This window comes from Sander lucioperca, chromosome 10, assembly GCF_008315115.2.
Source record: "Sander lucioperca isolate FBNREF2018 chromosome 10, SLUC_FBN_1.2, whole genome shotgun sequence".
Classification (NCBI taxonomy): Eukaryota; Metazoa; Chordata; class Actinopteri; order Perciformes; family Percidae; genus Sander; species Sander lucioperca.
In genome coordinates this window covers 18,838,511-18,854,988 of record NC_050182.1, presented here as the reverse complement: position 1 = coordinate 18,854,988, position 16,478 = coordinate 18,838,511, and the positions used below count along the sequence as shown (strand labels likewise).

General features: G+C 44.3%; 1 protein-coding gene across 2 annotated transcripts in view; it reads right to left on the bottom strand.

Moving 5' to 3' along the window:
• Positions 1–4,945: 4,945 nt before the first annotated feature.
• The window catches only part of kiaa0319 (KIAA0319 ortholog), a 25,706-nt gene continuing 14,173 nt past the window's right edge, over positions 4,946–16,478 (bottom strand). For both annotated transcript variants that reach the window (XM_031301439.2, XM_031301440.2), the window contains exons 12-16: positions 16,245–16,381; positions 14,998–15,120; positions 13,384–13,474; positions 13,167–13,258; positions 4,946–5,739 (exon numbers count right to left, since the gene is read on the bottom strand). In XM_031301439.2, the coding sequence (XP_031157299.1) occupies positions 5,582–5,739; positions 13,167–13,258; positions 13,384–13,474; positions 14,998–15,120; positions 16,245–16,381 (601 nt within the window). In that variant the 3' untranslated portion in view covers positions 4,946–5,581. The remainder of the gene's footprint in view (positions 5,740–13,166; positions 13,259–13,383; positions 13,475–14,997; positions 15,121–16,244; positions 16,382–16,478) is intronic.

Genomic DNA, 16,478 nt, shown 5'->3' with positions numbered 1-16,478 from the left:
TCTTACAGGGAGGTGTGTTCAGGTGCACTCTGGGAGTATTGCAATCTTGAGGCAGCGGGAAGTGATCGCGCCCATTGACCAACAAAAACCTGGTCTAAAGTCAATAACAGCATTGTTATTGACTTTAAAGTTATTTTAACAGCAAATTAGTAAAATGCTCCTAGGCTCGTGCACAGCGCGCACACACTATGCTTGTTACACACACAGGGACACACAGCAGCACACACACATGCAGAAGATTACAAATACAAATATTACGGTGCTAATCCTCCATCATAACAGCAATGCTCCAAGGTCCAAACGCGCCTGGCTTTTAAAGGGAATGGGAGATGATCTCTGATTGGTTTATTGCATGTTACGCCCAAAACACCCCTCTGATTAATGAAGACACTAAGGACAACCCTTTAGAACCATGTGTCCGGCGCACGGAGCCTTTTTTCCGCCGTCAAACTAACAAAAGAGGATTTGGACACGCCCTAAACACACCTGCGCCATGTGCTTCACGCCGTGAGCTTAGATCGTTAAAATAGGGCCTGCAGAGTTATTTGCTTCATTCATCACTGGCCAGTTGGCTAGTAACTTTAAAATGTCTCGCTCCTCCCTCCTCCTCATTCCCCCCCCCCCCCTGTTATTGGCTGAACACTGGAACACGGTTTGTGTATGTTTGCATGGTCCAGATTGGACCACTTTGTTTTTGTTGCCGTGTGTGGAGCCTGGGCTGTCTACAGAGACGGCGTTTTTTTACAGTGTGTTCAGGGGACCGGCAGCTCGCGGATAGTGAGGAGATGTTTGCTGTATGTGACAAAACATGTTGTAGCCTAAAAAACGCGTGACATCGCTTGTGGCACCTTTAAAGCCCGTGATATAATGTACCAGATAACTTTCCACTGTTCAGATGTTTCCTATAGAAACATAAAACAAGCACCACAAAGGTCAGCTTAATGCTTTATTGTTCACATTTACAAACATTTCTTTGTTAATTTTTTACAAGAGAAGATTTTTAACATGACTGTTAAACTTCCCCAAATCCAATAGACCAGGACAGACGATGCTAATGTTAGCATGAACTCTGAAAAAGCATCTTCTTTTTCATGCCACAAAATAATGCAGTTTGCTAATAAACATCCCTTCTGAAAAACAGAAAAAAGAAGCTGCAAAGCCGCTGCCAGACACTTGATTAAGGCAGAAAAGGGAGATTAACTGTGATGAAATAAATAATGCACAAAACCTTTTTGCTAGATTTTTGTACAATCATTGTATTGAACATCCCGATGTTGACGTCCTGTAGAAGCCTGTTCATGTAAAAATCTGTATTTTTTTATGATTAAAATACTTCTATATGCTTTCAAAGTGGGTCTAAAAATAATTCCAAGCATCAGAATTCGGCTATTTATACAAAAATGTGTCAGCGTATTTATCTTGTGTTTGGAACATTTGCAAGTTTCTGAAGTCCTTGAACACATTTCAATAATATCTGTAAAGCCCAGTTCAGACCAAAGATTGTTGAAACTTGCAGCTACTCGCAACGCTCCGGTCTGCAGCGTTCTGAAAGCTGCAACTTTTAATAAGACAAGACGGTGTATCATCTGCATAGCAACGACTCTTTACTTCAGTTCTAACTTCAGACTTTCAGGCTTTTTGGTAGCTGGATATATCATTTGTAGCGTCTTAAAATATGAATGAGGATAGTGATAGTGAGATGGAGACTGGCCGCTTCAGACTGCTGAAACTTTTCCTGCAACGATCCAAAATTATTTAATTTTGCTGAGAATCTATGGTCTGAACCAGGCTTTAAACATCTGTGTTGCTAAAACATGTTCATAAATACATAAATGAATATAAAATGTTGAACATGCGGCGTGATGTGAATGTTAGGACGTGCATGCACTAATCTTTTTTGGAAGCATATTTCTTTACGGAGATAAATGCCATTAGAAGATGTAAGTAATTATTGTGGTACGGTAGTTTAATAAATACCTTGTTTCTGTGTAGATTGATGTTGTTGGGCAGGTTTTGTTTTAAACCTGACAGATGTTAACCACAGGAAGTAAAATCATGGTCGCCAATGTTGTAAGTGCCATAAAACGGACTTTTATTTCTTAGTGTTCTAGTATGAAGTGAAAATTGTCTTAACTGTGATCATGTTGTCATCATAGTTCATGTAAAAAGAGGGGAAACATTTTGTATTTCTGACTATAGATATTAATGGAAAATTAAAGAGGAAATTGTAATATTACATGTTGTGATGATTTCTTTTTATGGCACGTAACTACAGGAGCATTGATACTGAAGATTTTACCCAAACATTTTAATGGTTGAAAGGTACTACTTTGTCTACATAACATGTTTTGGTGCTAACAATGTTTTTAGAAAAGCATTGAAGGACATAAACGTGATCACCAGCCAACATGGCTACTAGGTTTTTTAAGTTACCCGCCAATCAGATTTGCCACTAGCCACGTTTGTTTTTTCCTAGTCTCGCTTTGCCAGACCTTCCTCCACAGCGCTGCAGAGGAGGGTCTGACTAGTCCACACAGCATTCCTGGAAGGGAGAAAAACGTGCTCTGGGTTATTGGCATTTCTTTAAACCAATCACAATCGTCTTGGGCGGTGCTAAGCTCCGGACGGAGCCACGGTGCCTCTGCTAAATAGTCTCAGGAAGGAAGGTGGAACATGTACGTTCTAAAGTAGTTTTAGTCGTGCAACAGAAAACTCAGATTGGACAGATAGTCTAGCTAGCTGTCTGGATTTACCCTGCAGAGATCTGAGGAGCAGTTAACCATAGTCCTCACAAATCAGCCGGAGGTTAGAACGCCAACACAAAGAAAGAGGAAGAGGACGGACATCCGGCCGGAAAAAGTGACATCCGGCGGAATTTCCGGCGGCACCAGAGCAATCCCGGAAGTGGAACGTTGTGGATATAGACTAGTTTTTTTCTTTAAGGTCCAATGTGTAGGAATTTCTCCCATCTAGCGTTGAGATCATATATCACAATCAACTCTCTCGCGCCACACAGTTCAAAGTATGTATTACAGCTACGGTAGCCTTCACGCTTCAAAAAGCCGGTCTCTTGCTCTTTTCAATATCCTTTTCTTTTTCTGGGCGAAGAAGAAGAAGACTGTTGCTGAAATTTGAATTTTGAATACGTGTGGTCCTCCATGTTTCCTTCTTCAAACTTGCCGGGGCCGGGAAGCTACGATACCCATTAGCAGCATTAGCAGCACCAGTGAGCAAAAACGTGAAAGGTGGAGCAGTATGTCCAGTATGTCCTGTATGTCCCTTACCGGCTAACGGATTTCAAGATGGAGCATGAATATGGAGCGTCTACCCCAGTTCATGCAAATGCAAAATTTCAAGCCAATATGAATACTTGGAATTGATGGTGGTGGTAAATATTCATGAAAAAGGACAAGTTGTGAAGGGGCAACTAAAAATGACACACACTGGACCTTTAACTAACTTTAATTTAAGCTCCTCTGGTTTGTCTGGCGCTGTTCTGTTCATCTTCTCGTAATCAATACCACACACGCTAGGCACGTAGCCTAAGGTTGTACGACACGTCACAACAAAGTGTTCATGGGAAATGTAGGATTAGTACTACAAGCGGTGTTGCCAGATCAATATTATGTTTCCAAGCCAAAGACACACAAAACTGCCAAAATTTCTTGGCTGAAAACAGACCAATCTGGCAACAGTTGTGCAGCCGGCTGATTCAAGCAGACGCAGAGTTGTTTGCTTCATTCATCACCGGCCAAAATGGGTAGTAACTTTAAAATGTTTGGGTGTCAATTTAAAGCCCCTAACATGACAGATTTGGAGTTGTTGGAAGGTGATTGTTTTCTGTTTTGACGCGCTAGCTTAGCGGGTTCCTCCTGCTTCCAGTCTTTGTGCTAAGCTAGGCTAAACACATCGCAGACTTTCTTTAGGGAATGACATTTAAACGAATGTTAAGTTGAGGAAAGCTGTGTCGAACCCAACAGTTTTGTTAAGTTTGAGATAAAGCAATAAGGGGCCAGTTATTTTATTAGCTTAGGGTTAGCTTTACCGTGGATTTCCACAGGGTGCAGAACGTCTGCGGACCGGCTCCGCTGCGGAACGGCTGCGTGCTCCGCCGTCCGTCAATACCCACCAGGTCCGGATTTGTTGCGTAACGGCTGCGGCCAGCCGACCACGAGATCTCGGAGTTCACGTATGTTCGCGCGATATAACAGGATGTAGTTTCTATAAACAGAACCACAAAACCAACAACAGTTAGTTTCCATCCAGAGGAGTAGAGGGGAAACTACTCTGAGCTGTGTTTTCAAGGTGTAGTGCAGGGAAATATGACCTGCCGTGAGCACGCTGGATTGTATTTTGAAAAGTAACCGGATGTTTTATTTTGTTTCTGTGCTTGACTTCCTGTCTCGCACTATCTGAATTGTGCTGATTTGCTGCGGAGCTCTCCGTCGTCCGTCAGAAATAGAAGCTCTGCGTATCTGCTCCAGAGGGCTGCGGACTGACGGAGCTGGGACGGAGTCGGGACGCAGATGTTCTGCAGTCAGTGGAAATACACACACTGACTTTAATGGAAACCTAATGACTCCGTCGACGTTCCGGAGACGTTCCGCATCCAGTGGAAATTGCCGGTAAGTCTGCTGAACTTTGCTAACTCTTGGATGGATAGGTCTAGAGCTGCAAAGATGAATCGATTAGTTGTCAACTATTAAATTAATCGGCAACTACTTTGTTAACCGTTGATTGGGAAAAAAGTTAAACTTGTGTGATGTCAGCTTGTTTAATGTGAATATGTTCTAGTTTCTTCTCCTCTGGGACAGGAAACTCAATATCTTTGAATTGGGGACAAAAGGAGACATTTGAGAACATCATCTTGGGCTTTTTGGGAAACACTGATCCACATTTTTCACCATTTTCTGACATTTTAGAGACCAAACTACTGATCTATTCATCCAGGAAATCATCCACAGATTAATCAATGATGAAAATAATCGTTAGCTGCTGCCCTAGATCGGTGACTAGCTTGTTAACAAGATACAACATGTAAACAGACTTTGCAGTTGTTGGAATTTTTCCCATTTTTTTGGAACTAGGCAAGCAGTGCACTGCTTCCAGTCTTTGTGCTAAGCTAGGCTAACCTCGTCCTAGACGCACAGTTGAAACTATCCATCTTCTCATGTGGCTCTGGGGAAAGACAAGTTCTAAAAATGTCTGCTTCTTCTTAAAATCTCTACCTTAAAAGTCTGCATTTCAGAAGTGAATATGCCAACGCAGGTCTTCAAGGTTGTCTTATTGTAAAGAATCGTCCAAATATCTTGCTATTTTTTTTTTTTATCCAAATGTGGATGTCTGAACCCATATAATCCTGCGTGAGGAGTCGCAGGTCTGTCCTTTTGGGCCTTAAGTCGTTTTGAAGGAGTTTGAGCCTGAAATGGGACGCTGGTTCATCTTACTGACTCTCACAGAAACAGGATTTCTGGGTAATGAAGTCCTTCAAGTGAAAACTTTCGCTACCACTTGAGGCTGCCAGAGTGCAAACGTCCCAGAGGAGACCCGCCTGCGTCACCGGGAGGTCGGCAGTCCCCCGTCAGCCGAAGGCGTTGCCGTTGCGGGCGGCCTGGCCACTGGTCCGGTTCCTGCTGCGGACGGGTCGGTCCCGGCTGAAGATGGTGTCCTGGTCGCTGTCCAGCTCCGACTCTGACATCATCAGGCTGGAGTTGTGCTCTGTGCTGCGGTGTTTGATACCTGCAGAGAGGTAAGGTGTTTGATTCTTAGAGGGACAGTTCACATCAAATTCCAAAATCCATATTTACCTCTACTCTGTTGTGCTATTAATCAGTTTAGGTACTAAACTGAAAATATATTTATTAGATTAGATGTGGAGCTTAAAGTCAAGGATCGCCTAGTTTTTATTATACTAATAAAGTGTTTTTAAAACCAAAGATACATTTTTACGTGTAAGTAAGTATTAGCCTCACGCTAATTTATCAAGACTAGGCCTACCGGCTAAACTAACGCTAGCTTCATGGCAACCTCTACACCTGGCGAGTCCCCACTCCCCCTCAGGATTTCCTCGTTGTTTAATAATACAAACAAAGAAATTGCTGACCTCAGGGAAGATGTTCGTCGGCTTTCCGAGGACTTAAAAACCAAAGATGCTTTGTTAACCGCCTGCTTGGACGTGGCTCATAATCAGTCGCTCCGGATCTCATCTCTCTCGGCGGCCTTCCAGGATACCGCGCCATGGGACCCAGCTGCCTGCCCACGCCCATCGTCCTGCTCGACACCGGTTATCAAGCCACCCTGGACTGAGGTGGTTTGCGGCCGAAAGAGAGCCTCGGGTAGGGCTCCATCGCCTCCTGCCCTCAGCCTCTCCAACCGCTTCAATGCCTTGTCGGAGTCGGAGCCGGTGGCGGCCAATGCGGCTCACCGGGCTCGCCCCGCTTCAAAGCAGACTGACCAGCCGTCGTCACGGAAGACGATTGCTACCGCGCGGCGAAAGCTTCTGAGGGATGCGGTAGTCAGACGGTCCGGTGGCCTACACTGCCTGGATCGGCCAAATGACACCGTTCCTCAAAAACAATCCCCACAACCGAACGGTAAGCAATCTTCCTCTTCTTTTCCCTGCCCATCTGAAACCGACACTGACTGTTTTGCTCCCGTCACCGGCTATCCACACCCCCCCCACTCCTCGTCCGCTCTTCCCCCTAACCACAGTAATTATTGGAGACTCCATCACTAGAGACCTACGGTTTCATAATGCTGTCACACACTGTTTTCCCGGAGCCAAAGTTGCAGACATCCTGGCTAAAGTTATGGACCTGATACCCTCATTTCCGACCTATCAAACGCATCGTGGTCCATTGTGGACATAACGACATGTCCACTCGGATTCAGGAGTGTGAGCGCACAAGGCGAGACTTTACCACTGTCATTGAGGCTTTAAAAAGCACTGGGAAGTCGGTTTTTATTTCGGGCCCACTTCCATCTCTAGGTCGCGGATCATGCCTCTTTAGTAGACTACTCTCCCTTAACACCTGGCTCCAGCTCACATGCAGCATTCACAGATAGGTTTTATTGACAACTTCAATCTGTTTTGGGAACGTGGCTCCCTGTTCAGCAGGGATGGGATTCATCCCAATACACGCGGAAGCCAGATGCTACGTGGAAATTTGCACCACGCCCTGCATACCCAGACCCTCTGATTGACTGTTTACATCCCGTAAACACTCCCACAAGCACACTGACCAGACACACTCTCCCAAAGTCAATAATCAGAGATACAGCGCTACACGCCCCTCTGTGCTCCCTTCAGAGCAATCACCCATTCATAATCCCATAACCACCGTGTCTGTCCCCCGACTGAGACCGTTTAAACCAAACGCTAACAAAAGAGGTGCTATACTAAACAACCTAATTGGAATTAAAACAACCACTGCAACGATAGAACAGAATAGGAAAATCAAATGTGGACTATTAAATATTAGATCTCTGTCATCGAAAGCATTATTGGTAAACGAATTGATATCAGATAACCACATTGATTTATTCTGCCTCACCGAAACCTGGCTGGGCCATGACGAATATGTTAGTTTAAACGAAGCCACTCCTCACAGTCATAATAATACCCAAATTCCACGAGGCTCAGGCCGAGGAGGGGGAGTTGCAGCCATATTTGACTCGAGCCTGTTAATTAATCCTAAACCTAAACTAAATTATAACTCGTTTGAAAGCCTTGTTCTTAATCTTCAACATCCAAGATGGAAAACAGTACAGCCAATTATATTCGTTGTTGTTTACCGAGCACCAGGTCCATATTCTGAGTTTTTATCTGAATTCTCAGAGTTTTTATCATGCGTAGTCCTTCAATCAGACAAAGTACTTATTGTAGGTGATTTTAATATCCATGTGGACGTTGACAGCAATAGCCTTAGTACTGCTTTCAATTCACTGCTAGATTCAATTGGTTTCAGTCAGAGGGTGCATGAGGCCACGCACTGTTTTAACCACACCCTCGACCTTGTGCTAGAATATGGCATCAAAATTGACGATTTAATAGTATTTCCGCAGAATCCTTTATTATCAGACCATTTTTTAATCACTTTCGAATTCCTACTGCCAGACTATACGAAATTAAATAAAAGTTTCTACACTAGATGCTTATCTGACAGTGCTATAGCTAAATTTAAGGAAGATATTCCAACAGCACTTAACTCAATGTCATGCCTTAATATAACAGAGGACCGTTATGTTAACTTTAGTCCCTCCCAACTTGATAACTTTGTAGACGCTGCTACGGCCTGCCTACGGACTACTTTAGACTCAGTTGCTCCTCTCAAAAAGAAGACGATGAAGCAAAGGAAACTAGCACCTTGGTATAACTCCCAAACTCGCAAATTAAAACAAATCTCACGAAAACTTGAAAATAAATGGCGTTCCACCAAACTGGAAGAATCTCGTGTGGATTGGCAAGATAGTCTAAAAAATTATAGGAGGGCCCTCAGAAATGCCAGATCAGACTATTACTCAATACTAATAGAAGAAAATAAGAACAACCCAAGGTTTCTTTTCAGCACTGTAGCCAGGCTGACAAAGAGTCATAGCTCTGTTGAGCCATCTATTCCTATAGCTCTGAGCAGTGATGACTTCATGACCTTTTTTAATGATAAAATTATAACAATTAGAGAAAAAATTCATCACCTTCTGCCCACAGCTTCTAACGGCTCACCATTGGGCGCAGGAGGGCTAGAGAGAACGATAAGACCTGATACATATTTAGACGGCTTTTATCCTTTAGACCTCCAACAATTAATGCTAAAGGTCTCTTCAGCTAAGCCAACTACCTGTCTCTTAGACCCCATTCCAACGAGGCTACTTAAAGAAGCACTACCCGTGGTCAATACCACATTACTAGATACGATCAATATGTCCTTATTAACGGGTCACGTACCGCAGTCTTTTAAAGTAGCTGTGATAAAACCTATTCTGAAAAAACCCACCCTCGACCCTGAGGTCTTAGCCAACTATAGACCTATATCTAACCTCCCGTTTCTCTCCAAAATCCTTGAGAAGGTAGTCGCTAATCAATTGTGTGACTTTCTGCATAGAAATAGTCTATTTGAAGACTTTCAGTCAGGATTTAGAATGCATCATAGCACAGAGACGGCACTGGTGAAAATCACTAACGACCTTCTAACTGCTGCTGACAAAGGACTTGTCTCCGTACTTGTCTTAGATCTTAGTGCTGCATTCGACACTATTGACCATACCATCCTCTTACAGAGACTGGAACATTTAGTTGGCATTAAAGGAATCGCACTAAGCTGGTTTAAGTCCTACTTCTCTGAGCGATCCCAATTTGTTAATATTAACGATAAACCATCCAAATACGCTAAAGTTAGCCATGGCGTTCCTCAAGGCTCAGTGCTTGGACCAATTCTATTCTCTTTATATATGCTTCCTCTAGGCAATATTATTAGGAAACACTCTTAACTTTCACTGTTACGCAGACGACACCCAATTATATCTGTCAATTAAGCCAGACGAAAGCGGTCAGTTAGCTAAACTTCAAGTGTGCATTAAAGATATAAAATCCTGGATGACCCACAATTTTCTGATGTTAAACTCAAACAAAATGGAAGTTATTGTGCTGGGACCCAAGCACCACCGAACTTCATTATCTAAAGATATAGCTACCCTAGATGGTATTGCCCTGGCCTCCAGCACTACTGTCAGAAATCTAGGAATCATTTTTGACCAGGATCTATCCTTTAACGCCCACTTAAAACAAACCTCAAGAACAGCCTTTTTCCATCTTCATAACATTGCCAAAATCAGGAACATCCTCTCGCAAAACGATGCTGAAAAACTAGTCCATGCATTCGTTACTTCCCGGCTGGACTACTGTAATTCTTTACTATCAGGCTGCTCAAATAAGTCCCTCAAGACCCTCCAGCTGATCCAGAATGCTGCAGCACGTGTTCTGACAAGAACTAACAAAAGAGATCACATTTCTCCTGTATTAGCTTCTCTCCATTGGCTTCCTGTAAAATCCAGGATTGAATTTAAAATCCTTCTCCTGACCTACAAAGCTCTAAATGGTCAAGCACCATCATACATAGAAGAGCTCTTAGTACCTTATTGTCCCACTAGAGCACTGCGCTCCCAGAACTCAGAGCTACTTGTGGTTCCTAGAGTCTCTAAAAGTAGAATGGGAGCCAGAGCCTTCAGCTATCAGGCTCCACTCCTGTGGAACCAGCTCCCAACTTGGGTTCGGGGGGCTGACACCGTCGCCACATTTAAGAATAAACTGAAAACCATCATCTTTGATAAAGCTTATAGTTAGGGAGTGAGGAGTTGCAGCATAGTAGAGTAGAGTAGAGGGAGGCAGGAAGTACATGCCCGTTCCGGCAGGGGAGAGTATGAGCCCGGTCCAGGGCCCCTCTCTTTAGCCTGCCTCTCTTAGTTATGCTATAACTCTAGACTGCTGTGGGAAGCTCCTTCCAAGGACACAATGAGCTGCTTCCTCTTCTCTCTTTTCACTTGTCTCCTTTTGTGTGCATCTTAGTCCCAGAAATGCCTGTTACTAACCTAGCTCTGGGGAGTTTTCTCCCCGGAGTCCCTTTGCTTCTTCTTCACCCAGAACATCGCCTTGGAATTGGGTGGCACCTACACCGGGGTCCTGGGTGCAGCTGACGCTATGGACTTACTACACCCTGCTACGCTCTGCGATTCCCCGCAGTGTCCGACTGCGTCCTGCCGCGTCCAACCGCGTCCACCCAGGCTGCTGTGCCACACTACACCCCGTAACGCCCTGCTGTGCCCTACTATGACATGAACTACTACGACTACCATTGTGATCACTGTTTCACTATCTTTATTATGACTATTATTGCCACCATTCACCACACCCCCAACTGGTGCCGTCAGACACCGCCTACCAAGAGTCTGGGTCTGTCCGAGGTTTCTTCCTAACAAAAAAGGGAGTTTTTCCTCGCCACTGTCGCAATAGCTACTGCTAATGCTTGCTCTTGAGGCAACCACTGTAATAGTTGGGGCTTCGTAAACTACAGAGTTTGGTCTAGACCTACTCTATCTGTAAAGTGTCTCGAGATAACTCTTGTTATGATTTGATACTATAAATAAAATTGAATTGAATTGAATTGAAAGTGCCAAAAAATACCTTTTGGAAAAACTCAACTGCAATGTCTCTGCAGAAATCATGACAGGTTACTCAAGTTACTCCACAGACCTGGGGCACGTTAAATCTCAAGACTGTGTGCACCGTTCTGCTACGGTTTCCTCGGAAACTGTGAAACGGTGTGCAACAGCTTTGAGATATGTTTTGTCTCGTTTGGTGGGTATGCCTCTCGTATATTGGCTGTGTCCCAGGCAGGGCTGTAGTACTTGAGGCGCTTTTCTGTTGTCTCGGACTCGTCTTGGACTTGTTGGTATTTGGACTTGTCTCGGACTCGGCCATTGGACTTGTCAAATATTCTAGTTGGTCTCGACCGAGTCCAGCACTATATGCTTTTGTTCTAAAGTACCTTCCTCCTTCAAAATAAATCCATTGATGAAGCGCGCTTGTTCAGAAAACAGGTATTAGTTTAATTCAAAATCCATCTAGGACAGGCATCGAGATTGATCGCCTGGTACGCACCTGGCTGCATCACATACCTCAATCATCTGGCTATAATCATTTTCATTTTGGCCACAGACACAATGTCAGCGAGCACTTTGTACTCTGGATTCTTCAGTGCAAGTAATATCCTATAGTGTTTTATTGCACTTGCTTTCTGATTATTACAAATAATGTCTTAATAGAAGATATACTCTCTCTCACATCACATAAATTATGAACAGGTAAGTCAGTGGTCTTTGAAGAGGATTCTTTTTTTTCTGTCTCAGTATTGATGGTCTCTCATTTGGACTCTGTCTTAACTTGGACTTGAACCTCTTTGGACCTGGTCTTGACTCGGTTTCGACTAGTCCTGGTCTTGGACTCAACAAAGGTGGATTTGACTACAGCCCTGGTCCCAGGTGATACCCAATCAGCAGAGACATGTCTGTAAACTCGTGGTAATAAGGCAGAGCGCTTGCGCGCACAACAGGGTATTCAACGCACCCCCGTGACGCTGGATACAGCGTTGGAGGCGGAGCTTGGTTCATTCCTAGTAGTTTCTCAGTGGCACGTGAAGCCATAGAGCAGACTCACTAGAAAGCTCCGCCGGCCGAGCCGGCTGCTTCCTTTTTAACGCTCCGCCAACTTGAATGGGGGGTTAAATGATCACCTGGCTCTTCTAGACTTTCCAAATGTTATCGGACCGGATGGATCAAATTCTGATAGAACAACAAGTCATTTTGCAGGAGTTGTGATGCTCAAAAATATGTCTTTATATGATTTACAGGCGTATCTTTCTCCATGTAAGTCTACAGGAAATGTTTTTTGGGGAGAGAGGGCATTACGTGACATACACGGAAGTTACAATTTGACTGTTTGGCCGCTATGTTTGATTTCCTTCAAAACATAAAATAAACTAAAATTATGAAACACAGAACGTTCACTACACTTTTAAACGAGGCCACGTCTATTTAGGAGACAGGAAGTGCGTAGCGATTCATACCATTTGGCGCTATCTTTAGTTATAGAGAATCTTTGCTTGCAGCTAGGGTTGGGTACCGACACCCGGTTCTTACGCAACCGGTAGGAATCGGACCGGATTAGAACGCAAATTTCGGTTCCTCATTTCGGTTCCACTTAATGTGTCGACTGAAATATTTTCCCTCTGTTGCTCCGAAACGGACGTAAAAATATCACACTTTCTCGTTAGCTAGCTACCGTAAATGTGGACTACTTTTAAAATGCCATATTTTCCCTCTGGGCTCACCAAAACAGACGTAAAAGCATATTAACCACTCACTGCACGTGATCGCTAGTAAACATATTACATCTTTGATGTCATTTTTCAGTTTTTCAAGAATCTGTTTAGGAATCGGAATCGTTTTAAAAGTACCGGTTCGGCATCGGAATCGTAAAAATCCAAACGATGCCCAACCCTACTTGCAGCATGTTTCTGTACTTGGTCACGTTGTCTGTCTTTGCATTGCGTTGAGCTGCCAGGGCCGCCGTACAGTCAGGATGGAAGACGCTCTGAATAATCAAAGTGACTCACTGAATTTGGGTCTGAGCTCCACCCGCTCCTGTTCGTCCATGTTGTCCAGGATGGTGTATTTGGTTTTCTTCCTCACTTTGTTCTGTCTCCTCCTGAACACAGGTGACACAAACGGGCCGTTCAGACACACAGTGACACTGCGACGCCATCAGGACAACAACCGGTTTGAACAAGTCAAAACATCTGGAATCAGTATCGTGTGTCGACGTGCGTTCACCTCTTGCAGCAGCAGATGACGGTCCAGCTGACGGACAGGATGAAGACCACGAGCATGAAGCTGGTCAGGATGACATACAGCACCCTCCACTCTGACAGGAGGAACAAATCACCACGGTTACATAAAACCTGATGCATCTAACTACAAGCTAGGACCGTGTGTGTGTGTCTGTCAAATATCTCATAAACCGTTCATCCGATCTACTTCACACTTGGCTTCCTGGGTACCCGATGAACTTGGGGTTTTAAATTTGGAGCTGCTTGGACAACATTGGATATTGGATATTAATAACCTGTGAATAAAACTAAACGACCGCACAATAAAGCTTGAGGGGGACAAAAAGCGTAGCCTGCAACACTGGCTTCACTTCTTCCGTGTCTACCTTTCACAATAAAAGCCCAGGTTAAATTCACTCAGAGCATTTCGCTAAGAGGAAACTCAATAAAATTTTTTGCAGACACTAGATAGCAAACTAAATACACTATATCATATTAAGATGCTGTAAGCGTCTAAGCAGACGGCAAGGTAACGCCGTCTCCAAGCTGACCGGACAAAGAGAGCAGTCCTTCTCCATCTCACTCAGACTCGCAGTGGCAGCAAAAACTGTCCTGTCCTGTTAGTAGTGTCCTGAGTGTCCTGAGTCACAGGACAGTGTCTGACTGTTCCGGGACAGTCAGACACTGTCCTGTGACTCCCAGACACTGTCCTGTACACTGTCCTGGGACTCCCAGACACTGTCCTGTGACTGCCATGACTGTTCCGGGACAGTCAGACACTGTCCTGTGACTGCCATGACTGTCCCGGGACAGTCAGACACTGTCCTGTGACTCCCATGACTGTTCCGGGACAGTCAGACACTGTCCTGTGACTCCCATGACTGTTTCGGGACAGTCAGACACTGTCCTGTGACTCCCAGACACTGTCCTGTACACTGTCCTGGGACTCCCAGACACTGTCCTGTGACTGCCATGACTGTTTCGGGACAGTCAGACACTGTCCTGTGACTGCCATGACTGTCCCGGGACAGTCAGACACTGTCCTGTGACTCCCATGACTGTCCCGGGACCGTCAGACACTGCCCTGTGACTCCCAGACACTGTCCTGTGACTCCCAGACACTGTCCTGTGACTCCCATGACTGTCCCGGGACAGTCAGACACTGTCCTGTGACTCCCAGACACTGTCCTGTGACTCCCATGACTGTCCCGGGACAGTCAGACACTGTCCTGTACACTGTCCATTGACTCCCAGACACTGTCCTGTGACTCGGTTGAGTTAGTGTGCTGCTAACTTATATCACTAATCGCATTACCATTGACAAAATACCTCTGCTATTTAAATCCATACTTTAATGGTATTATATAACTGTCAGGCCAGTAATCCTGTTTGGAAACAAACACCTCTGCTGAAATTCATGCTATATCTTTGACGAAAAAGGCGACACCAGTACTTTTATGTTATCCACTCAGAAATCAGTGTTGTGTATCATGGTTCGGGAGCTGGATCATTATTTCTTGGAAATGTTGTTTTTTCTGTTATTACATTCTTCCATGAACTTGTGATTTATAAGTCATGATATTTTAATCTGATGCCAATGATCAGCGCTTGTAATTACCACAGTTGCTCTCTCCGTCGCCTAGGTAACGACGAATCAGGTTCTCCGTCCAGAAGGGGTCGCATGCACACTCCTTGGTGATTGGATCACACTGACCATGGCCCGAACAGCGAAGCAAACACACTGAAGAAAACAGGACAGAGAGAAAAATGATGGTAAGATGCCATTTAAAAATGAATCTGTTTGTTCTTGTTGTTGCAGCCATCCTACAGGACAAATGCACACTATCAGTTAGCGTTCACTAGAAGTTGTGTGTCTGACAACATTATGGAAAGGATCCCTACAGAGACAGACCTTTCTGTCATAAAGTAACATCCTTTTTTGTTTAACATGAAACAGCCCCGAAATCCCCATCACCAAACCCACCAGACTCCATGTAAATAATCAGTACTTTTACTTTCTCGCCAAAATGCAACCTAGGGTCTTTTTGTGAATGTATCCGAGTCAAACTTTCGTTTAAAAGCATAATTAGGATTGTTTTCGGCGTCAAAAAGAGTCTATCTCCGAATGCGAATGAACGGACTTCATAGGAGGAAATGTCCTCCTTTTTCAGGACTACAAGGTCAATATTGTTTTTCACTAACGACAAAACAACAAATAATCCGTGCATTTATATGGAACTAAGCTTTAGGAGCTTTCCATCTTTACTCTCCTCCCTGTTACGTTGCATTCAGAAATCAACTATTTTTGACTGGCAAGATGGTGGCGAGCAGAAAAACCAACAGTTAAAGTGAGTTGTTAAAACCTTTCTTTTTAGTAAACTCTGTGAACACAAACAGTGTTCTCGATGCTGAGTTGATGTGTAGAGCCCCTGGTGATACTGGGAGCAAAGTCTCATGTTGTGTCGAGCCTTCTTAGTGTTTTAAAAATAGTGATTTTGATGCGATCATAGTAGTGCCCCTATTACTCCCATTCAAAAGGCCATTTGACCGAAAAACGAGAATACGGTCAATCTTAAAAGTGGCGCTTCCGTGCTAATTATGCTTTTAAACGAAAGTTTGACTTGGGTACATTCACAAAAAGACCCTAGGTTGCATTTTGGCGAGAGTTACGCTTTTAGAGTGTATAGAGCCAGCGTATTGTCACATGTCAATGGGTGATTAACGTTTTGTGAGAGTTGGAGAGAGGAGTGCCGGGAAGAGTTGTGTTGACGTACAGATAGCGTAGCTTACTGTTGTCTAAAAGATTTCCAACGTCATGGCTAAATATTTGGATGATTTCTAGAAGTCTGCAGTGTTTGAACTCACGGACGGTGTCGACTCTCAGCACTCTAAACAGCAGGTAGTCGCTCTTCTCTCGGAGCAGCTGGTTCCTCAGCACACCCACCAGCCTGGAGCCGGGGGTCGGCCCAGAGGGGCCCCGCACCGAGAACCGCAGCACCGTGCTACACACACACACACACACACACACACACACCGACACACACAAACCGACACACACACAAACAGAAACACACATACACAGACAGACAGATGCACGCA